At 42.2% G+C, this 23,813-nt stretch overlaps 3 protein-coding genes across 5 annotated transcripts in view; 1 reads left to right on the forward strand and 2 right to left on the reverse strand.

The window, feature by feature from the left end:
- The window catches only part of LOC143098989 (uncharacterized), a 29,529-nt gene extending 12,968 nt beyond the window's left edge, over nucleotides 1-16,561 (reverse strand). The window contains exons 1-12 of the mRNA XM_076279286.1: nucleotides 16,460-16,561; nucleotides 14,012-14,322; nucleotides 12,170-12,536; nucleotides 11,288-11,350; nucleotides 10,962-11,129; nucleotides 9,678-9,798; nucleotides 8,875-9,404; nucleotides 8,421-8,528; nucleotides 6,654-7,401; nucleotides 4,552-4,712; nucleotides 3,935-4,190; nucleotides 409-657 (exon numbers count right to left, since the gene is read on the reverse strand). Of these exons, the coding sequence (XP_076135401.1) occupies nucleotides 409-657; nucleotides 3,935-4,190; nucleotides 4,552-4,712; nucleotides 6,654-7,401; nucleotides 8,421-8,528; nucleotides 8,875-9,404; nucleotides 9,678-9,798; nucleotides 10,962-11,129; nucleotides 11,288-11,350; nucleotides 12,170-12,536; nucleotides 14,012-14,276 (3,036 nt within the window). The 5' untranslated portion in view covers nucleotides 14,277-14,322; nucleotides 16,460-16,561. The remainder of the gene's footprint in view (nucleotides 1-408; nucleotides 658-3,934; nucleotides 4,191-4,551; nucleotides 4,713-6,653; nucleotides 7,402-8,420; nucleotides 8,529-8,874; nucleotides 9,405-9,677; nucleotides 9,799-10,961; nucleotides 11,130-11,287; nucleotides 11,351-12,169; nucleotides 12,537-14,011; nucleotides 14,323-16,459) is intronic.
- LOC143121097 (NACHT, LRR and PYD domains-containing protein 3-like) overlaps nucleotides 1-23,813 on the reverse strand; it is a 295,171-nt gene that overhangs the window by 70,187 nt on the left and 201,171 nt on the right. The window lies entirely within an intron of this gene.
- On the forward strand, nucleotides 19,156-23,426 carry LOC143120075 (uncharacterized). 3 transcript variants are annotated; one of them, XM_076281352.1, is made up of 4 exons: nucleotides 19,156-19,274; nucleotides 19,465-19,815; nucleotides 20,557-20,664; nucleotides 22,345-23,426. In XM_076281352.1, exons 2-4 carry the CDS (start codon nucleotides 19,509-19,511, stop codon nucleotides 23,088-23,090), a joined length of 1,161 nt encoding a protein of 386 aa, XP_076137467.1. In that variant the 5' UTR covers nucleotides 19,156-19,274; nucleotides 19,465-19,508; the 3' UTR covers nucleotides 23,091-23,426. The 3 variants fall into 3 exon arrangements, with proteins under 3 accessions (XP_076137467.1, XP_076137466.1, XP_076137468.1); XM_076281351.1 differs by having other exon boundaries at nucleotides 19,156-19,815; XM_076281353.1 differs by having other exon boundaries at nucleotides 19,156-19,815; nucleotides 20,593-20,664.

Consider the following 23,813-nt stretch of genomic DNA (forward strand, 5'->3'; position numbering starts at 1 on the left):
TCAATAATTCACGGATTGGGATAAATGCAGAGACCAAATTTCCCTCACGGGATCAAAAAAGTATATATACTTATACTTCAGCAAAAGAGGCTGGTAGCTCTTGGTTGTAAAGCGTAGATTTTATCCTCGTATCGGGTGCTCTTGGAAAATGGGATCAGTTCATGAGAAGGAAAGCAATCCAGGCACTCCAGGAAAGGTGACCTTTCCTGTAGTGCCTGGATTGTTTTCCTTCATATATATACTTATACTTATACTTATAGACCCTTTCAACAAAAACAATGCTTGAACGTTCTATTTGGTTCCCAATCTACTTCCTCTGCATTAAGATAACATATGGAATGTTAAAACGGAAGCCTTGTGGGGCCAACTATGATGCTGATAATGGAACTCTCTTGAAAGGGTCTGTACCAGGGGGCCCTCTCTGAGCCAGCGGATGGTGCCCCTCGGAGACGCCTTGTCCAGCATCCCCGTCTTCTTGCACAGCGCGCCGAGCCGGCCGGCCCGCGCGGTTCCACACGCCCACACGCTGCGGTTCTGCAGCAGGTCGCGGAACAGGTCCGGGCTCGTGAAGAAGTTGTCCAAGAACAGCTTGTAGCCGGAACCCAGGAAGGGGGGTGTAATGGGAAGGAGAGACATGACCGCGTCGTAGCTCAGCCCCTTGATAATAACAATACAATTACAATACAATACAATACAATACAATATAATACAATACATTATAATATAATATAATATAATATACTACAATGTATAATATAATATAGTCACAAGCAGCAATGAAAGATTAAAGCTATTCTCAACAGGTGAGCAAGGATCCACAAATGAAACCAAGATCCACGCACAGCCTGGTTAGGTGCAGGTAGATTGCAGGAACATACCTAAATAGCAAGAATAAGATTGCTCTACCGCACACTGTTGACTTTTACTCGATTTTATTCAGAGCAAACAACGCATTTCGCATACAGCGTCCTTAGGTTCGCTCAGGTGATACACAAACATTGGGAAGACACAGGGAAAAAGAGAATGTTGTGTGAGAGGTAAGTGTTTCCCAGAGAATAGAGTCCCGAAGTATGACGTAGCAAATCACTGGATCTAAACAAACTTTCGAAGTGGCTTAAATAGCATTGACTGTAGACATGTGGCACCATTTCTAGCTAATAAAAATAAATATATCCATTTAAACATGTTTTACCTGCTAGGCAGCAGCTTAGCCACATAACACGGATTCCCTGTGTAATAGAAAGAAACAAAATTCCAGTCGATATTTCACGTCTTCTCAAGACTGGCAGCACAGAGAGTGACGTTTTTTGCCAAAAAAAAAAATCCAAAACACGTCCGTGAATTTAATGACTTTAACCGCATGCTGTGAAGTTACATGCAGGTCTCTTTTACGGAGGAAACCCATGTTAAAATAAAACTATGTAGTAACGAATTTCATTGTGTTGGTATGAATATATGTTGTAGTAAGTGATTCCTACAGTGTTCCTTAAAAAAATATACTAACGTCTTAGAAACATTGTAAAATGATTGAAATAGATTAAGAAAGCCACCGCTATGGTGATTTCTAATAGTAGATTGATTTGTTTAGATCCAGTGATATCGCTGCCTTGACAACGCTACGTCATGGCTTCGGTACTCTATTGAATTCCATTTGTGGTGGTTGGTTTGCAGGATTAACTTGAATGCAACAGTTTTTTAACAAGCTGGTTATGATGCTAACCAGATTTAAGCACGATTTAGTACAACCTGGAAAATCATTGTGTGGTGGTCAATGTTGATATTGTGGTGGGCCGCCACAAATAAATCGATGTATGGGAAAGACTAGAGGTATTGAAAGAGCAGTTGCGTTCTCCGTTTATATAAATTGGTCTTCTGCATGTTCCACGCGGCAGACTCAGGCAGAGAGGCGATAGAGCTCTTGTTGCTGTACCACGCCAACGGAATCAGCTGCAACCTACCATCAGAGACGCTCCCTCCATCACTAGTTTGAAATCTAGGTTCAAAACACACCTCTTCTCCCTGGCGTTTCCTGCTCTTTTATGATTATTATATTTGTATTCATGTATTGTCCTTTTATTGCACTATGTACAGCACTGAGTGTGAATTTTACTTACTTGCTAAATAATAATAAACACATGAATAAAAAATAAATAGATAAATAAATAAATAAATAGTTAGAGAGCAGTTATGTACCTTTTCTGTTTATATCAATAATATTAAATAAATAACTAAATAACTAGATGTACCGCAGAGCGGTACAAAATATGACCGCCGCCCAGTCCAGCACATTTTTTCCACAAAAATAAATCACGCTGAAAGGCCTATATGGTTCTAACTGTCTCAATAAATTGCATTATCCACACTCAATTCTCACTGATATCTGCTAGACAACAAGTACCAAAACATGATTAGTTCATAGATTTCACATGTAAAATTCATTTTATACAACCCCACCTCCATCTTGCCTGTTCATAATTCTGAGAAATTCTTGAATAGTGTGCATGTGTGCATGTACATGTTTATGTTATGTGTGTGTGTGTGTGTGTGTGTGTGTGTGTGCTTGTGTGTGTGCCTGCGTATGTGCCTGTGCATGCAAGCGTACATATGTCTACTGTGTGAGTATGTGTCATACGTATGATTACTGTGAATGTATGTGTGTGTGTGTGTATCTGTTTGTGCACATGTGTGCACATGAAATGGGTTAACATGACCCCTGGAGGCAAACATACGGAAAAAAATGGTCATCCTAGTCCCTACAGTTCTCAAGATATTCACAGAGAACTGTGTCTGCCCTACCCTCCTTTCGGGGGGTCCAGTCCAGCGGGGGGGCTACAGATCAAAACGAAAAATGACGGTTCCATGCTATCCATGTGGGGTTACATGCCCACCAAGTTTTGTGTACCCCGGTCTTTCAGTGTCCCGGGAATCCTTGTTGGTGTACGTCACTAAATGTACACATACATTATTTTATTGTAAGGCCCCCCATGAACGAAAGTACACAAAACTTGGCATGCATTCGGAGGGTGTCATAATGATCCTACACTTTTAATTTCGTGCAGTTTTGACCTTGTCAGCCAGAGATATTGTGATGAAAACACTTAATTTTTTGCTTTTTAATTTTTAACTAGGTGGCGCTATACATGAAATAAGTGGTAATGGGATGGGTTGACATGCCCCCTTAAGACCAACATACATAAAAAAGGTGGACCTCCTAGGCCCTACGGTTCTCGAGATATTCACAGAAAACTGTCTCCGGCCACCTACAGGCCAGTTGGTGTATAGTAACATAAATTAATTTATTGTGTGGCCCCCCATGAACGGAACTTCCACGAAACTTGGCGTGCATACAGAGGGTGTCATAATGATCCTACACTTCCAATTTTGTGCAGTTTTGACTATGTTAGGTCACAGATACCTGCGATTACAACAACTCATTTTTACTTTTTTGTGTTTAACTAGGTGGCGCTATACTTGAAATGAGTGGTTATGGAATGGGTTGACATGGCCCCTTGAGATCAACATACAAAAAAAAAATGGTCCTCCTAAACCCTACGCTTCTCGAGATATTCACAGAAAATTATGTCTGCCCTACCCTCCTCTCGGGGGTCCAGTCCAGCGGGGGGGCTACAGATCAAAACGAAAAACGATGGTTCCATGCTATCCATGTGGGGTTACATGCCCACCAAGTTTCGTGTACCCCGGTCTTTCAGTATCCCGGGAATCATTGACGGAAATTTGGGCATGCGAAAAAGAAAAAAAAAAAAAAAGAAAAAAAATCTGACTAAACCTATATGACCGCCGCTTCGCTGCGCGGCGGTCATAAATAGTTAAAGAGCAGTTATGTACTTTCTGTGATTATATCAATAATATTAATTTAATAAATAAATGAATAAAATAAATAAATAAATAATATAAATAAATACAGAGCAGTTACCTTCTCTGTTCGGCCCGGGCCGCGGCCCTCGTACACAAAGAAGTCCCAGGTGTAGCCGTTGGACGAGTCGGCCAGCACGAAGAGCTTGTAGCCCCATCTTGTCGGCTTGTTCTGCATGTGCTGGACCAGGCAGGACCTCGCCTTGGAGGCGACCATTCGCTCGTCCACCGAGATGTTCTGCCGCGGGTGGTAGCTGGCTCTGCACGCCGCGCGCAGCTCGTCGTACATGGGCTTGATTCGGCCCAGGCGGTCATACCTAGGGATGAGCATCGTTAAGAAATTATTGATATCGATGTCATTGTCGAGTCTGCTTATCGATGCGATTCCTTATCGATTCCCATATCGATTCCTGTACCATTTGCTGAACACTTATAGGATGGCTTTGAGAGTTGTTGGCTTTGAATGTCTAATTTAAAGTGGTTTTAGAGAATGAATATCAAGTGTACAATATCTATACAGAAGTTGAATGCTTTAAAATGTCTAAAAAAGTAAACATTTCTAAAACAAAGCTTTGTATTGGAATCGTTAGTGGAATCGTTAACGTGTGGATGTGTACGATTCCGATGGATCGGAACGTTTGGAACAGATTCCCAAAATTTCTAAAACAAAGCTCATACCCGGGCGTGCCCCTGCGGATGTCGTTGGCCGCGTCGGCCGCCGGGTCGCTCATGTGGATAGCGGTCGATATGGCTTGAAACTTGCGGCCCGACATGACCGTCAGCGGGAAGGCTATCCGGTAGAGCTCAGACCTGCGCCAGTAGTCGGTTAAGTTCTTGCCCTTGACCACCCAGGTGAAAAAAAATATGCTTCATACACTTTTTTTGAAATTACAGTTATCTACTTTGAAATTAGTTATTTACAACTTAAATTACAGTTATTTACAACTTAAATTACACGTTTTACAAATTAAAATACACTTTTTAGTACACAGTACATAATAGTACACAGTATGACACTTCACAAATTGCAGAATTAGTATATTTATTTCTAGTATACTGAAGTTGTATTTAATGACATCTATTTTGAAGTATACTTTTGGAAGGTACGTGTTAAACATACTTTAAACCAAACACACAAAAGAGAAGTATGCTGATAATTAGTTTAACATCCTTAAATTATATTCCTAATACACTCAAGTAGGGGTGTCATGATTCTCCAAATCCCGGCATCCATGTCCTTTCTAAGAGCCACCAACCAACCAGCGAACAGAGGGATGAACTTTGAATTTCCCCACCCATTTTGGGGGGATGAATCCACACAGGGAGCAAAAAGAGCTTATACTTCCCCGATTAGCTAAGTTAGTTAGTAAGCAAACGGTTTTAAATTGGAGTTTATGGTAACTTTAACTGTTAGCTACAAGCTCAATTTATCCTTTACACTGGGGTATTGGAAGTAAATTAGGTTGGTAATGTATGTCATTTTGGCATGAGTCATATACGACAGTTACATATACGTATTTACTCATAACCGTTGTGTTTGAATGGACTGCTTGCCGTCTTTACCATTGGAATAAATTATATGATGCTAGCTTGCTTGCTAGGGGCGTGATGTAGAGAAACTTCTCTGTATGACGAAACGCCAGTTGTTAGAGATTGGTTCAAAGGAACTCCAATGACTTTAAACTTGAAACAAGTGTCCTCCCACCAGGAGTTCGAGTTCAGTTGATGTTTTATTTTGGCTGTAAAGTTTGCGGAGATATGTTAACGCACCGCACTTCAACACACATGTGTTTTTTTCCTCTTGGCATGCATACTGGACGTCACGGAAAAAACAAACGTTGGTGGTGTGGCAGCATCGTCGATTAGACCTATGATTTTTTTGGGGGCTTTTTTATGCCTTTAATGCGACAGGAAGAGTGACAGCGAGTGACAGGAAGTGAGTGGGAGAGAGTCGGGGTGGGATCCGGAAAGGACCACGGGGCGGGAATCGAACCCGGGTCGCCGGTGTACGGTTCAGGTGCCCCAGCCTCGTTTTGGAATATTATACGATTGTATGAGTCGACTTGTGTGGACGTCACCGGAACACTGGAAATAAACCGAGGTATATGCACTGGCTGAATTAGCACAACCTTTATGCATCTCTCTCACATTTACTGCAGTCATATTTATTGTTCATTCGGAAGGAATCAGTTCACATGGCTAGGCCCTTGTAATGACATCTCGAACATGTTAAGAGGCTAAAAGCACATTTAAAGCCTGCCCCGTTTCAGCAGCCTGGGTGCAAACTCTAGCAGGAGCATAACTTTGTGTAGGCAACACTAATTTTGTTTAGTTTTTTCGCTACTGACAGCACTCCGTGATAACAAACAACAGAGCTAAGTGTTGAAATCGACCGGAGTTCTCCTTTAAATCCGTAAATGTGACACCCCTACACTCATGTAGATTAGCAAACTCAAGTACGAACACCTGGACCACCCAGGTGAAAAGAAATATGCTTAAATATACTAAATCTTAACATATTTCACTATACTTGCAGCTAATGATCAGTATACTTCAAGTGTGTTGAAGATTGAGTTAACTAGAATATACTAGATGTGTGTTAACTAGTTGTGTGTTATTGTCACTTAGCTGCGTATATAAGTATATTTATATTATCTATATAAATATAAATATATGAATCTTTTTTTCTCACCTTGACCAGCCCCATGTAGATCAGCATGTGTACATAAGTTTATTTATATTATCTATATAAATACAAATATATGAATCCTTTTTCTCACCTTGACCAGCCCCATGTAGACCAGCATGCTCAAGTATGAGTACATGTCCCGCAGCGTAATGTCCTGCCACTCGGCCTGCTTGGCTCCGCTCTCCTGCTGCCGGCGGCCGTACTGGTTGGTGTTCTTGACGACGGTCAGCAGCATGGCGTCCGTGATGAACAGCTGGAACAGCTCCACCGCCGTGTAGACCCGCCCGGCTGAGAGCTGGGGGCCCGGGGTGCGGGTGGGGTTAAAGGTCGGCTGGCGGGGCACCACATCCTCCTGGTCCAACCCTTTCCACGCGTCGCTGGCGAAGGCCGGTCTGGCCGTGGGCTCTGCCCTGCGACCTCGTCCTCGTCCACTTCCTGCACTTGCTCCCCTTCCCCTTCCTCCTCGTCCTCGTCCACTTCCTGCACTTGCTCCCCTTCCCCTTCCTCCTCGTCCACGTCCACTTCCTGCACTTGCTCCCCTTCCCCTTCCTCCTCGTCCGCGTGCCGCAGGTCGTCTAGAGGGAGTTAAAACTCTCGGCGACTCCTCTTCCTGAGTGACTCCGGGGTCAGGGGTGGGGTGGTCAACGGAGGACTTCACTTTCTTTCTGTGGGTTGCAGGTCGTCTAGAGGGAGCTTGTCCTCCTGACCCCCCCTCCTCCTGCTCCTCCTCCTCCTCCTCCTCGTCTGCTTGAGTGAGACTGCGGTCAGGGTCGTCATGGGAAACGACTTGCTTCCTGGGCGGCTCTGCCACTGGCTCCCAATCAGATTCTTCCGACTCCCTGAAAACGAGGAGGAACGTGTCAGTGTCTTTATCTGCACATGCACATACATGCACACACACGCACACACACCTACACATGCACGCACACACACACACACAAACACACCTCCACATATACAAAAACATGCACACACATGCACCAGAGTTTCCACTTGAAAGAATTGTGGTTTTGTTTTCCGGACATTTTGATGATATGCCGGTCAAATATCCTATTATCGCTTCATAATTAGTCAAGTTGAGGAAAACTGTAGACAGGCTATGTAGCTTAAATAATTACATAATCAGGCCGTATAGAATGCAACATGTTCATTAGCCTAACTTAAACATGTTTAACTAGTGTCAATTTAAAGATCTAGCCAGTCTGTTTACATGGACAGCAAGAATCTGCTTCATTCCTTGTTTTAAATAGGCTACGTTGTTTGTTGCTGCTACCCACGTTATCTCCAGTGGTTCAACAGTTTCACTTGCGCAGATGCGCACACACACTGAATTAGCGCTCACACCACTACCCCCTAATTCTATGCCTCTTTATTTGATAACACTAAATCAAGAAATATTGCATATTCTGGAAAATTTTTAGTTTCTTTTTCTTTCGGTCTGCGGTTCCATGATACCATTCGATTGTGCCACAAATTATCCGCGGACAAGCAATCTCCTCGTCGAGGAGGCCCTAATCCTGCAGATCATAGACAGAGAAAGCATGCTCTGGGAACAGAACACAGTTGAATGTCCAGTGTAGCTCTGGGAACAGAACACAGTTGAATGACCAGTGCAGCTCTGGGGACAGAACACAGTTGAATGTCCAGTGTAGCCATGGGAACAGAACACAGTTGAATGACCAGTGTAGCCATGGGAACAGAACACAGTTGAATGTCCAGTGTAGCCACGGGTACACGGGTACTACACGGAAAATGACAAGTGTCTTCCAACGTCACATATAGAAATTATTTTTTTACATCTCTTCACTTTAACCAGGGTACCAATACATATGGCGGGCGTTGTAATTGATGTACTTACGATTCAGAATCCGGGTCTCTGCCTTCCACCAAGAGCTCTTCTTCGTCCAGGGACTCAGCGCACGACGCGATGCTCTCTTCGTCCGTGTAGTCAATCTCATCGCCGTCTCTACAGGTTTCAACAAGTTAAGACGTCTTACGACCTTTTTACAGGAGAATTCAACAAGTTAAGACGTCTTACGACCTTTTTACAGGAGAATTCAACAAGTTAAGACGTCTTACGACCTTTTTACAGGAGAATTCAACAAGTTAAGACGTCTTAAGACCTTTATACAGGAGAATTCAACAACTTAAAACGTCTTAAGGAGAATTCCGGCATAGATTATAGATCTTGGGTTTCTCGAGGTCACGGAGTACTATTGGTATGAAAAAAAACCTTTCCTCCCCTCTCAATTTTCCGTGTGACACTTCACTTACAACAGTGTGACCCGGAAGATACAAAAGCCCCATCATACCTTTCCTTGAGGCCTTCGATGGATTCTTCCTGTCTTGATGAGCGATCAGGGCTTCTGCCAGGCGGGTTGCCGTCCTGAGGTTCCTCTGCATCGTGCGTGAGCATGTGATTCTCCAGATCTACGGAAGCAGAGAACACTTCCCCACACTGGGCACAATTCCGAACGTCCTCCTGAGTGTCCTGGCCAGCAGACTTCTTTTTAGTGGCGCGTCCTTTCTGGTGTGTCCTGGCATACTTCTGAGCGGTCTTCTTTTGAGTCGACCCAGGGGGGGGTCCTCTTCGGTGTTTGACGGAATACTTCTGAGCGGTCTTCTTTTGAGTGGACCCAGGTGCATGTCCTCTTCGGTGTTTCACAACACATTTCAGAGCGTCCTTCTGAGCGGTCTTCTTTTGAGTGGACCCAGGGGGGCGTCCTCTTCGGTGTTTCACAACACATTTCAGAGCGTCCTTCTGAGCGGTCTTCTTTTGAGTGGACCCAGGTCCTTCTTGACGCTTCACACGTTTGCTCGGCCGCCCACGGCTCCCATAGGACTGCTTGATTTTGGCAAAAATCATACCATGATTATTTTGGTCATTATTGATTGATTGAATTATTTAACAAGATTTTTACTTTTTTAGAGCGGGAGATGAATAAATGCACATTGAATAAACAAAGTTGGTCTACTCAAACAAGCAGTAAAGCTAATAACCAGATATACACCAATTTAGCGTGGAAATTTGTATATATTTGGCGAGTAAGTTTTTAATTGCTGCAACAAAATTCCCATGACCCGTGGGAACCCTGGATTAATCAATTAATTGCACCTGCCAATCGCCTCCGTGCGGGTCGCCCACGGTGAAAGTCGCAGACCTCGCCCTCTTCTTGGGGGTGCGGACTTCTGGCTCCCAGTCAGAATCTTGTGAATCGTCTGACTCTATCGGTTTCCTAGCGATAGCCACATGGACAGGTCACATTTTTTTTCCATCTCTTACATCAAACACACACACTCACACATGTGCACTTCTCCCCATCCCTCTCCAATACACACACATGTACGCACACACACACACACACATACACACATAGAATAATATGCAGAATAAACATTTGTAGAGTTCACATACTAGCCATCATCATTGAGATCTTTTCCGACAGGTAAGCTAACATAAAACCTATGATATAGCCAGTTAGCACAAAGCCAACGGTCATTGAAATAGCTACATGTCTGTTTTTGTTGCTTTATTTCACTAAAATGTTCCGATGCGTTTGAATGAAGTTTCAGCCATCATTTCACCCTGTCTCTCTCTGTTGCGCTGTCATTCATAAGTATGTATGTATTCATGTGTGTGTGTGTGTGTGTGTGTATGTGTGTGTATAAATGTTTGTATCTCATACGTTATTGAACATTCGCATGGAGCAGCCAAAGATTTCAATATGTCTTTGCAGACCCGTCAATAATAAAATTCCACATTGACATTTTTTCATAATCAACATCGTCCACTTTATCGACTAATCATTGCTACGTCCCTAATTGTGAGTGAAGACAAAGACAGGAAACAGGAAACGAGTGAGTGAAAGGGATGGTGACCAGGAAATGACCCGGGACGAGGGACTTGGACCCCCACAAGGACCTCTTCTAACTGACTTTGCTCTTTGCTGGTCGTTTAAATTATGTGAGAGACTCTGATTTCGTCGCCACACGATCAGAAGTTCTAAAAAAAGTGTGCTGAATGGCTGAATCACAGGATGTATTTCTGGATGCTGGAGGATGTAATCAATTAACTTAACAATTGACTACTGACCAAGTGATTGGCGTTTTAAATTTCAAAATTCCCATAATCCGGAAACTGGCATGGAAAAAAAAAAATGTTCCCACAGTCTCTTTTGGGAGTGTCGCCACTCTGTTTTCTCTACCACTCTGGGTTTCACAATTCTCTCATACACACACAGACTCACTTTCTCACACACATACACACACATAGACTCACTTTCTCACAAACACACACACTTACTTTTTCATGAACACACACTCTCACAGACGGCACACACAGACTCACTTTTTCACAAACACACACACACATACACACACTCTCAAACTTCTTACTAACATCTCAAAATCAGGATCGAAGGCGTCTTCAGCTGATAGTATGCTGTCCTCATCTGAAACGGTGTTGTCTTTTTCACCGATGTCTCTTTGCACATAGGAATCTGCACTGTCTTGTCCACCGCTCTCCCTGTGTAAACACTCAGCAGCTGCTTGCAGTTCGACCGTGTTGCTGATGACAAAAAAACAGACTTTGACTAACAATAAAAACATCATAATCATCACCACCATCACTAACACAACCACACATTTCCTTCAGGCCTTCGCTAGTTTTCTTGATAAGCGAAATTAGCAATTAAATCATCATCATAATCACCACCACCATCACACCTTTCATTGAAGCCTTCACTGGTCTCCTCCAGATCTCTGGAACCGGACAACATTTCAAACAATCTAGAAATTGAGAAGAAGTAGTGTCAAAAAGAGCAAAAAATAAATAAATTCTTCCTAACAAACAAAAAGGATTGTGAAATAATGCATCTACTCATTTACAAATACAAAATGAGCACACAAGACATAAAGCAAAATAAAAAGGAACATCATCATAATCATTGTGGTGTCATAGTGGTTGAGGACCTGAGCTGGGTTAGCATGCAGTAGCGTAGTGGGTAAGGAGCTGGGCTAGCATGCAGTAGCGTAATGGTTAGGAGCTGGGCTAGCATGCAGTAGCGTAGTGGGTAAGGAGCTGGGCTAGCATGCAGTAGCGTAGTGATTAAGGAGCTGAGCTAGCATGCAGTAGTGTGGTGGGTAAGGAGCTGAGCTAGCATGTAGTAGTGTAGTGGGTAAGGAGCTGGGCTAGCATGTAGTAGCGTAGTGGGTAAGGAGCTGAGCTAGCATGTAGTAGCGTAATGGGTAAGGAGCTGAGCTAGCATGTAGTAGCGTAATGGGTGAGGAGCTGAGCTAGCATGCAGTAGCGTAGGGGTTAATGACCTGAACTAGCATGCAGTAGCGTAGTGATTAAGGAGCTGAGCTAGCATGTAGTAGCATAGTGGGTAAGGAGCTGAGCTAGCATGTAGTTGCGTAATGGGTGAGGAGCTGAGCTAGCATGCAGTAGCGTAGGGGTTAATGACCTGAACTAGCATGCAGTAGCGTAGTGAGCTGAGCAATCATGCAGTAGCCTGAAAGGTTGTGGGTTTAATTCCCAGCTTCCACCGTTGTGCGCCTTGAGCAAGGCACTTATACTAAATAAATAAACGTAAATGTAAATAATACCTGCTTAGCTCGGAGTTTAACTCGGAACTTTTCTCAGGATTTGAACTGGGCTGGCTGCTGTGGTCACCCGGTTTCTCAGCGGTGTGTGTGCTGATGACGTGACTGTTAAGAGTTGTGGTACTGATGAAGACTTCTCCACAATGGTCACAAATGCAGCCCCCCTCCACACCAGTCTCCTCTCCATGATGAACTCCTACAGTCTTCTCGTTGTTGTTTTGTTGTTTCCGATGGTGTTTTTGGTCTCCCCTCTGCTGTCCGGAACTCTCGCAACCTGCACAGTTGCGTGGCCTTGCCTTAGACGGTCGCCGAGCTTCGCCGTCCCGCCTGCGTTTATTCTGTAGTGTTCCATCTGAATGTTCCGATACACCTGGGTCATATTTGAAGTAGACAGTTATATTTGCATGCAGTAACTCAGTCTGAAGCACTGACTGTTAACCTAGCTTATAATGTGTTCCATTTGTATGCGTTGACGATGTTTGACCTGTTTGTGGCCGGTAACTTGTGAAATGACGTAACTTTGAAGTAGTCAGAACTCGCCGTGAACTAGGGGTCGTTTGATTTGTACGAGACCGTTTCTCATCAGATGACTTTAGGGGGGGTATGATCTCGTAATTTTCCATAACTTCTTGTTTTGGGTCATCTTACTACTCGTAAGAAGAGCCCTTCGTACAAATGGAATGCACGATTAGCATAGCTTGCTGAGGTGGACTAACTATAGCTCCTGCCTACATGTTGCGACTTGTGTAGCTAGTCACGACATGTACAAATACCAATGTAAAATGAGACACAGCGATTTTATAAGCTTGGAACTAATGGAACTTTCTCATTCAGGGAAAGCACTGGGCGGATAGCCTAGAAATCTAGACGCACCCTAGCGGCAGCAAATTACATTTGCTTCCAGGGCTAGTCTAGCAACTCTACGTTGGCTTGTGAGCTCGAAAAAATTAAACTTCTATCAGGCCAATCAAATCATGTATAGAGTCGTTAGGCGGGCTTAACATAATGATTGATGGCAGAGTTGCAACAGTTTGGCTTGAATTCCCTGCTACTTGAAAACAAAGAAGATGGATGTTGCTGTTGGTCAACAGTGTGACACGAGTTAAGTTTGTTTTAAGTTGGCAAAAGTTTGAACTAGCCAACTAGCTCCGCTGGTGGGAAAACGCATGGGACTCAGCGTTGTCCTATTGCGTGCAGAGGGAATTTGAAAGACAACCGATTATCCCGCCCCTCGGACTGAGCACTGTGAACGGTGAGTGCCCAGACCCTACATTTTAATGTGGGTCTGGCTCGTCAGGCTACTGGGCGGAGTGTTTGTTAAGAGACATTTCCAACATGGCAACATTCACCTTGCACCTAACTAGTCAGATAACAAAATCAGATTGGCAGATATCGGACTGCTGGTGGTATGCCGTTGGATCACCATATCTTTAAATTCAACTTCTCATGAATATTAAGAAAAGTTATTAAAAAATGATATATGAAGTATAACTGAACAAATGAAAAATATTTTAGACCGATAGTGGTAAAATATTGACAACTTTAGTAGAATGTTGGAATGATGTTCCACATGCAACGACTTTTCGATTTGTCGATAAGGAAATATTCTCTGAGTTAACTTACTCAGATCTGCCACTTAAAGGCACCTACTTGGAATGCACCCCAGAAAATGAATGTTCTAAATGGAATTTTAGAACCTTACATTGTTTCAGAACAGAATGTGTTGCTAGAATGTTTAAAACTCCCCTGCTGAAGGGTTTACCACACCTACAAGGCATATAGTCCAAGTCTGTCCTTGAATGAACAAAAAATTAGGTAATACCACATCAGTCTGAAGTTACTTACCTCCCTCAGTACACTCATTTTGATCTGGCTCCTCCTCCAGAGTCACTTCAATCTCCACCGCGGTGCAGACTACCTCTTCCTCTTCTTCCTTCATCATATCAGCCATTGCTGTGCTTGCCACTATTGATGTCTCTGTGAAGTCTGTTTCAGTTTTAACGTCTCTGTGCGTAGGCCTATCTGCAAGGGTTTGTTGCTCGTGGTAATTATGGTTGGTAATCATATTTCCCTGAATGTCACGACGGCCTCCGAGTTCTTCTACCTCCATCGTCCGATTCGTTGTAGTTAGTGCTCAGTCGCAGTGCGGGTCTTACCTTGGGGGAAAAAAAAGACCTGCCCTCAGTCTGCGCAAACCAAATAGTATGATACTCTTTATATTAATTCGTTACTGTTTCGTTGTGGCAATACAAACTGAACATTCTTTAGAACACAGCTGATCAACCATCCGCTTTCACTGATGTGAAATGAAGTGACCGGACTACTTGTGGAGTGATATAAAAGGCGTAAATCTGAAGTACAAAACCCGTTGCCATTGACAGCGGTAATTACATGTTTGCAGTGGTAATTACATGAACATAAACATTTGTTTATTTTCTTTATTTCACGGCTCTACTTTACCCTGCACCTGTACTAAGTTGGATGTGTGTGCACCTTCTGCTACTTTGCATAAACATTTTTTCCCAGTGAAAAACATCACTTCTCATGTGCAGTGTTTCCCATACGTTGACTAATCTGTGGCGGGGCGCCACAAAACCAAAACCGACCGCCACACATTAATATTCTATGTTGCAGCCTACTATTTAAATTAAATTAAAGATAAGATCAAGTCCTTTCATTGAGCTGCGCTTGTTACGCACGCAGCCTTTCCTTGCCCTGCCCCACCCCGCTCTCTCTCTTAACGAGCCCACCGCCCCTCCTCTGCATGTGCATTTAACAAATCATTAACGATTGTTGAAGGATTGTTGTTGCCACATAGAAGCATTGCATAGAAGACGGCGGGCTAAATTGCTATTAAATCCGCATCGTGACAATGCTGCGCAAATTTGTTCAAAACTGCTGCATTAAAGTTAACTCTGCTAAGGTCTGCTAAGGAAATGCTTGATCACAACATAGTAGGCCTACATTGAGGAGACTAAACTAAGTAGAGTTATGCAATCAAGCAGTAGGCTATCTCAAAGCTAACGTTAGAATACTGTTTGGATGTTGAGTTTAGCATGCTTACTTACTTACATGTGAATACATCATGCCAATCATGTGGTGTGTTGTGAATACATTGTGCCAATCATGTGTTGTGATCTACCCCTGCTGGAGCGCACACGCATTTCTACCGGAATAGATGCCCGATAAGTGCCCAAAATGCTTTGCAATATGGCCACCGAGTGGAGGGACTTGCCTAAAAGGACTTTGATGTCAATAGAAATAGGCAAGGTCATTTATCACTAAATTAACTAGCCTACAGATAGAAACACTCGTTCGAGACATTTTCCCTGTTGCTCAACCATAGTAGCAGTTCTAATAACTTATTTATGCATTTCCTGTATTTGTTTTCTAATGAACACATTTTTTGGGAGATGGGGATTTTTTTTTTTTTAAATCTAGTCCTTTGAGTTTGCACTATTCCCTATTGAGAACCACGTTAACCAGTCGTCTTCAAGTTAATTAAAATTCTGGATCTTTATTTTAAAATGAATGAATGAAAATCTTCTTCGGATCAACAGTCGCTCTCAAATTGATAGTTTGAACTCATAGTGGCGTGGTTGTGTAGTGCAGCCATGCCACTGCTGCACAGAGACCTTACTTGGAGACCTCCGCAGATATGAGTTAACATAACATTGTAATACAATTATGAAATATGACAATATGAGTGCAAAGATAGAACCGTGCAATAATTGTACTAGGCCTACTTTGCAAGAATTGAACAGTGTAATAAACAGTGTAATAATTTATTGATTGATTTTAATGTGAAAATTACGGCTTTTTGCCACTTGAAAGCTGCAAAATTCTTATTTCACAAGTGTTTTACACCACACTTTTAAGTCATTTGTTAAAGATGAATATGCGTATGTTTAAATTGTGTTGTGTCGTCCATGTTTTTCAGACATTCCGACGACAAAGCAGCACATGAACGCTCGCAGTTGGAAAAACAACATCGCGGGGGCGGTCCATATCTCAGAACATGCACCAAAACATACAAACAAAAATACACTGAAAGCCATGACACACTGCATAGCAGATGCAACTGAAAACTATCTTTCGACTGGATCATAAAATGACGCAAAGCAATATTACAACATCACAGTTTAATTCATAATTATCTCGCTGTAGCGTTAACGTTACGTTAACACTGTTGCAGTGACGTCTGCCTGTGTAGCCTACGATAGGCTATCCTACATCATCAAAGATTATCCAAAATGTACAACGGTTCGCGTAAAGAAGACTCAGTAGGCCTACCTCAAATCGTGTAATGCGCACAGGCCTGTCGTCTTAGTGGTTGTGTTTTAGTGGAGCATTTAACGTTAGCATGCTTTTCACGCCCCCTTTGAAAAGTTTCCCTCCAGGTGCTCTGCAAACAAATGTTCTTTTTTTATCTTCAAACCGAACAAGAAACGGTATCATTATGATACTGCCACCATCTGGACGGGAGAAATCTCGGCACACTTGGCAGTGGAAATACGTGGTAATTTTATCAACTTGCTTTTAGTGCAATTCAATTGTCATGTCCTAATTAACAACCTTCACATTATGTAGGCTAATTCTTAAATTGTTGAAATAGTAACCTATTTGATAGCCTGCTGGAAGTCAGCCTTGTGGAGTCTGGGTGTGTGTCCCATGAGGGGACTTATATTTTATAAGAGAAAAAAAAAGAGCGGGGGGTTATGACGACTTATTTTAAGGCAGCTTACCCAGACAAATTTGCTCAACACACTGGCAGCCGAATGTGCTTGTTTTTAAGACATTTTTTTATTATTCGTATTGTTTTTATAAGCCAAGCCCTTATTAAATTAAGCTTATTTAGACTAAAAACAATTGTTTAATTGCTTATTTAGACTAAAAACAATCTTTTTGCAGTAACCTATGCAGACATGGAAGACAAAATGGATGTTTCTTTCTGGTTGATATATTCTGTCTTTATTCCAGTAACAGTAGCGAAACATTTAGCAGACACTTTTCATCCAAGGTGTCTTATGTAGGCCTATGTCAATTATATCACAAGGGATTATTGTCACCGGAGCAACTTAAGTGCCTTGCTCAAGGGCACAATGGTGGAAGCCAGGAATTGAACACAGCTTTGCAGGCTGCTACATCTTGGCCCAGAATATCTGGAGGAACGGAATCGTTAGAATGTTCAAAAACCCTGACACCTTTAACCCAGAGATGTAGTGGTAAAATTAGAAGTGGGTAAACAATGAATTCTGTGATCAAGAAGGTGGACTGCTCTACACGTTATTGAATTTTTGAAAAAGCATTCAGAACATGTTTAATGATGGTGGAGGTTATTGTCCAATGTTTATAACAATACAAATGGTAATAAATATGCCCTGTTGATTAATGTACATACGGCTCTATGCATGAACTCCATTTTGAATTAACTTGTACTGGGCTATCAACTTCCTGTTAATGTTAAAACATTGGCAAATATGTTTTTTTTCCTATCGTTATTGTCTTCAGGATCTTGTCTCATGGTATTGTAGACCGACTTTGTGAAAATGTTGTGTGCCACTCCCTCCAGCAAACATGAAAAGTGTTTAAAATGTTCTTAACCTTAATCAAGCAACTGATGTTACTGAACTAGATAATTTTAGCTATGCTGTTCAATAAGAAATAGCTTATACTATATTAAAACTATAAGCAACAGTGCAAGAATAAAGTCTGAGACCAACATAAATATGGTCATATAAGAGAATAATGTAGACAAAGTAATATAAAAATCTATATCAGTGCAAGAATAGGTTGAAGTAACAGGGTTACAGCCATTGGTATTAAATAAAAAAGTATTAGGCCTATACGGCCACAATCCAGGCTGTGGGAGGGAGGAAGGGATTATGCATATGTGCTAATATAGTATGTAAACAGTGTAGCAGTAAAAACAATAGGCAAGTGGACAGTCAGTACACAGACATGGAGAAGGTGGAGACGCAGACAGACTGTCTGAAGTATCTCTCCTCTTCCCTTCAGTGAAGCATTGAACAGTTCAATGGCCATGGGGACAAATGACTTCCTCAGTCTGACAGTTGTGCATGACAGTGAGTGAAGTCTCCAGGTGATCAAGCTCTTCTGCTTTGTAATAGCGCTGTGGAGTGGATGACAGTCATTGTCTATGTTGATCAGTTTGTTCAGGGTCCTTTTATCTGATATTGAAGTGATGAACTCCAGTTCGGCTCCCACGACAGAGCCAGCTTTCCTTACTGTCTAGTCATCCAGCATCCTTCTTCTTTGTGCTTCCTCCCCAGCATACCAGCATAGAAGAGGACGCTGCAACAACAGACTGGTAAAACATCCTGAGGAGCTTACTGCAGACATTAAAGGACCGCAGCCTCCTCAGGAAGTACAGCATGCTCTGCCCTTTGTAGAGTGCTTCAGTATTGGCTGACCAGTCCAGTTTATTGTCCAGTTGTAAGCCCAGATACTTGTATTGGTGGTTGAGTTTGCACCCACTCGTAATGGTGGTTGAGTTTGCACCACTGCACAAAGTCCTCACCAGGCTCCTGTTCTCCTCTTGTTTGTGCCTGATACACCCCACAATTGCAGTATCACCCTTTCTTGTTACAGAACGGAATCTCATTTTAGAATGTTCAAAAACCCACACCAAATGTAGGCCTACACAACATTGGCTTCTCATGCAAACAGCTCTGGCAACTATTTGTTAGTCTGCTCTAGTTGACTGGTGTTGTACTGTCTGTAGCTTACTATCTTACTGTGTTGTCTGTCTGGACTGTATAGCCATAGACTATAGTTCTATAACAGTCTATGGTATGAGCCTAAGCCCTGGGCATTTCTCATCTTTATACGATCTCCAGCCGTGAGAATGCTGAATGTCATGTTGTAAACGGGTTAAGTAGAATTTCAATAAATGTAGTTATTCTGACCCCATTCAGAAGGTGGCGGTAATGCACCATAAGTAGTTTGCCAACCGCCAAAGGAGAAGAAGAGGAAAATAAGCAGAAGGAAACAACGAGTTCGAAATTTCACAAATGTTGGTCCAAGTTAGGCTAAATTTTGCCGTTGACACGTGTTTGGCGTGTTTATTAGACAAACGACACACAAGGTAGGACACTTCGCTTACGTGTCTAGAGCCTAGACCAGCGATAGCCTAATAATAGCCGGTTTCATATGAGCCTAAGTGACAAGGAGGCGTCTTAATGTAGGCTAATTAAATGTTGATTTCTAGCCAGTCGTTTTCCGAAAGGAAGGAAACCTATTTTGAGAATCATTCGATGTGTTTTTCTGTGGGCTAGAGAACTTTGGATGTGATTTCCTTTTGCCGACCTCCGTTGGGAACATGGATCTTGGACTACAGTTGAGCTCTGGTTGTAACGTTAACGATGCCGAAACACTCCAGGTTGACCTGCTGGTGAAAGAAGAAAATATCAAAGAGGAAGAATATGGCCGTATGATATCATGTCAAGATGAAGAAGAAAATCCCTTTGGAGAGTTTCACTGTAACGTTAAATCTGAAACAGACAATTCAGAGTATAACGTGACCTACTATGAAACACTACACACTGAAGTGAAGAAAGAGGAGGAGGAGCAAGAGGTTGAGTTAAAGGCAGAATTGGATGAGCAAGAGCACGATGATCAGCTGGAATGTAAGTCCTTTAAGATGCCCCTTTCAGACACGAATCCTATGTATTAAGCAATACATTTATTCATTTGTTCACACACCCAGAGCAGTGAGCTCACTAGGAGCACACATACAGTACACATTCTTCCTGTGGAGTATTCGTGTAACGGCATCTATTATATATATATTTTTTGTGTCTGTGTGTTCACCCGGAGCAGTGGGCAGCCCATAATCTGGCGCCCGGAGAGCAGTTACGTGCAGGGGTTAGGTACCTTGTTCAAGGCCACCTCATCCGTGGATGTGGATGTGGGAGAGCACTGTTCAAAAGCCAGGGAGCCACTAGAGGTGTGCTAAACCCTTAAGCTGCAGGTTGCCTACCTCTGTAATAGTTAAAGTGTGGTAGGAGGAGAAAGTGGTAGATGAGGGAAGAGGGGGAGGTGGAGAAGAGGGGGAAGAGAGGGAGCTAGAGGATGGAAGAGAGGGAGGGGGAGGTAGAGGAGGGAGGAGGGGAGAGAGGGGGAGGAAGAGATGGAGGAGGGAAGATAAGGAGAAGAGAAGGAGATAGAGGAGAGAAGAGAGGGAGGTAGAGGAGGGATGAGAAAGAGGAGGAGAGAAGAGAGGGAGGTAATAGAGGAGAGGGAGGACGAGGAGGGAAGATAAGGAGAAGAGAAGGAGATAGAGAGAAGAGAGGGAGGAGGGATGAGAAAGATGAGGAGAGAAGAGAGGGAGGTGAGCATTTAAAAACTAAACAGGATTTGCTTTTCAGCGCAATTAAGTGTAAGGTATTGGGTGTCCCCCCTAGGCTCCAGTGAAACACTCCAGGCACCAGTGGAGATTGAAGTGAAGAAAGAAGAGGAGGAGCATCTTCTGGAAAGTGAGTGTTAACAATTAATGAATGATGACCTTGTAATTCGTATAATTCAGTCGTATTGCCGGAACCAGAGCAACATTACGTGTTGCTAAGACTTGCTGTGCTGTGGATGTTGCAAAAGCTTTTCCAGTATGAACCCTTTCAGCTGCATAAACAAACCGTTTCCGGCGGCACCAGAAAACAACATTGAGTTAATGGTAACTTACCAATTTAAAACAATTTAAAAACGAGTCAACACTAAAGTAGACACGGGCGGCGTCATGTTCATTTTAACATTTTTTTGTATGAATGAATAAATGACACGCTGTTTAGTTGTCAACGTGAGAGACTCTCTTCACTTCATTTATTGTAATTTCCACAATACCATATTATTCAGAGTCTGGACTAGCCTACTACTCACCCGCTTAGCTCTGCTTAATAATGAATCGTTCTGAAAGCAGGCAGGCATGCAGCTATATGCAGCTCACGTTTACACTTGCATGCATGGCGAGGTTTAAAACATTACTGCCTGTTTAACATGCAAAGACAGTCATTGTACTTCTCAAGAGTTAATAACATAGAGTTAATAACATTACAGTGAGCCAATTTAGGGGAAAACAAAAATAAATAGGCGGTCAATAAGTAAAACCACTGTCGAAAAAATTGCCGTCGACTAATTTTCATGGTCAGTTATGTCAACTAAGTAGACTAATCGCGGCAACACTAGTCACACGTTACCTCTAGTTATTAATTCACAGGACATTCAATACTTTCACTAGCACAACAGTTATGAATAAATATATATGTAACTGACTGATGTCAAAACTATGTACATTATCAAACTAATTTGTTTCCAATACCCCAAAGTTGAGGACAAATTTAGCTCGTAGCTAACACTTACGCAACACTAGTCACACGTTACATCTGGTTATTAATTCACAGGACATTCAATACTTTCACTAGCACAACAGTTATGAATAAATATATATGTAACTGACTGATGTCAAAACTATGTACATTATCAAACTAATTTGTTTCCAATACCCCAAAGTTGAGTACAAATTTAGCTCGTAGCTAAAACTTACGCAACACTAGTCACACGTTACATCTGGTTATTAATTCACAGGACATTCAATACTTTCACTAGCACAACAGTTATGAATAAATATATATGTAACTGACTGATGTCAAAACTATGTACATTATCAAGCTAATTTGTTTCCAATACCCCAAAGTTGAGGACAAATTTAGCTCGTAGCTATAATCTCCCATGTAAAACTTGCTAGGTAGTTAACTGTGGAACTAACATAGCCAATTATTTCACCTAGTTGTATTAAATACATTTGTATTACAAGTGATAGAATTCAGATGTGACTTATGTTTAGTTGATGTTATGACATGTAAAGTTAAGCTTGCTGAACTTAGTTATACAGTCTGCCACGGGCAGCTTGACTGTGACTATGTTGGTGACACTCCTGTTAGTAAACTGGAAAGAGCAAAAAATAGGATTGTAATGGTCACCTTAACATGGGTGTTACCCATGAGTACAACTAAAAGACATGACCTATCTTTCCTTTCTTTTTTAAATGAAAAATGTACAGTTTTATACGTGTGATTTAATGCTGATATACCCTACCATGTAATACATGTATTGTGAATCTTGAATCTGCCTCTCATTCTAAGACAATATCGCAACTCTTTCAGGTGTATCAGAACACCCAGACTGCCTGCAACAGAAGATCCATGGACAGAATGATGAACTCAACCTGCAGCTGCAAGAAGGGCTGCACCACTGCACAGTCTGCAAGAAGAGTTTCACAGCAATCACTGAACTCGAGAAACACCAGCAAATACACACTTGTAGCATTAAGCAAGACCAGAGCATTGGCAACAAGACTCATAAATGTGTCCATTGTGGAAAAGCATTTGCAATGGCAGCATATCTTCAATGCCATATGCTTACTCATACTGGAAAGGGGCTTCATAAATGTGCCCATTGCAGAGAGACACCTAGAACATCCTCAGACAGAAATAAGCTTCATACATGTGAATATTGTGGTAAAAGTTTTGAACGAATTTCAGTTCTTAAAACCCATATGATAGTCCACACTGGAGAAAAGCCTCATAAATGTGTCCAGTGTGGAAAAACTTTTTCGCAAATTCAAAATCTTAAATGCCATATGTTGGCACACACTGGAGAGAAGCCCTATAAATGTGCCCAGTGTGGAAAAGCATCCAGATCGTCCTCAGATCTTAAAAAACACATGTTAGTACACACTGGAGAGAAGCCTCATAAATGTCCCCAGTGTGGAAAAGGATTTCAACAAGTTGCACATCTCAGATCCCATATGTTAATACACACTGGAGAGAAGCCTCATAAATGTGCCCAATGTGGAGAAGCATTCAGATACCCCTTGAAACTTAACCAGCACATCAGGGCTCGGCATTAACTTTACAGGCTCTCTTAAGAAAGAGATTGGCTCTCGGGGTCCCCCTCTGGTTGAGATGCGCACTAATATGCGCACTAATACAAAAAGTAGGAACACAACTCCGATATGACAGAGGGAATGCAACGACAGCAGAAACAGATCTCAGAATTGAAGTAGCAGCAACTGGAATCCATGCATTTCCACGGAATTATTTTTGGAATCTGATCCTTTATCATACCTGTTCATTCGTACGCGTCGCTCAACTTAATTGTGATTAAATTCAAGATGGTAAAATTCCTTAAGGTACTGTCTGTATAAATCATCTTGTAAATAAACTACCTGTGCTTTTTCAAAGTTCTCAATGTCTCGTTTTAAATGTCAAGGCCCTCGGAAGTCTACCAATGAAGTATGGAGCTACTTGGAGCCTCGTTAATGGTGTAAAACAGTGACTTATTTGCATGGCTAGGCTGATGCCCGAGGCACCCCCATCGAAAAACTGATGATAGCATCGGTTAACTAGCGCCAGATTTCTGAGTGCAGGGGACAAGCTAAGATGAGCTATGAGACATATGTTCACACTCGGTATCATATTTCAACACACTTTAGGTCAATATCACACCAGAAAACATTGTTTTTGTTTTTCTTGTTGAAAGGGTCTGGGTTCATTGAATTCAACAGAATTTTAGAACCTTGAATTGTTACGGAAAGGAATCTTATGTTAGAATGTTCAAAAACCCACACCAA

The sequence above is a fragment of the Alosa pseudoharengus genome, unplaced genomic scaffold (assembly GCF_046254945.1).
Source record: "Alosa pseudoharengus isolate Yale_2024_CS ecotype anadromous, Long Island Sound unplaced genomic scaffold, YU_APseudo_1.1 YU_APseudo_1.1_scf_1, whole genome shotgun sequence".
In the NCBI taxonomy this organism is placed as follows: domain Eukaryota; kingdom Metazoa; phylum Chordata; class Actinopteri; order Clupeiformes; family Clupeidae; genus Alosa; species Alosa pseudoharengus.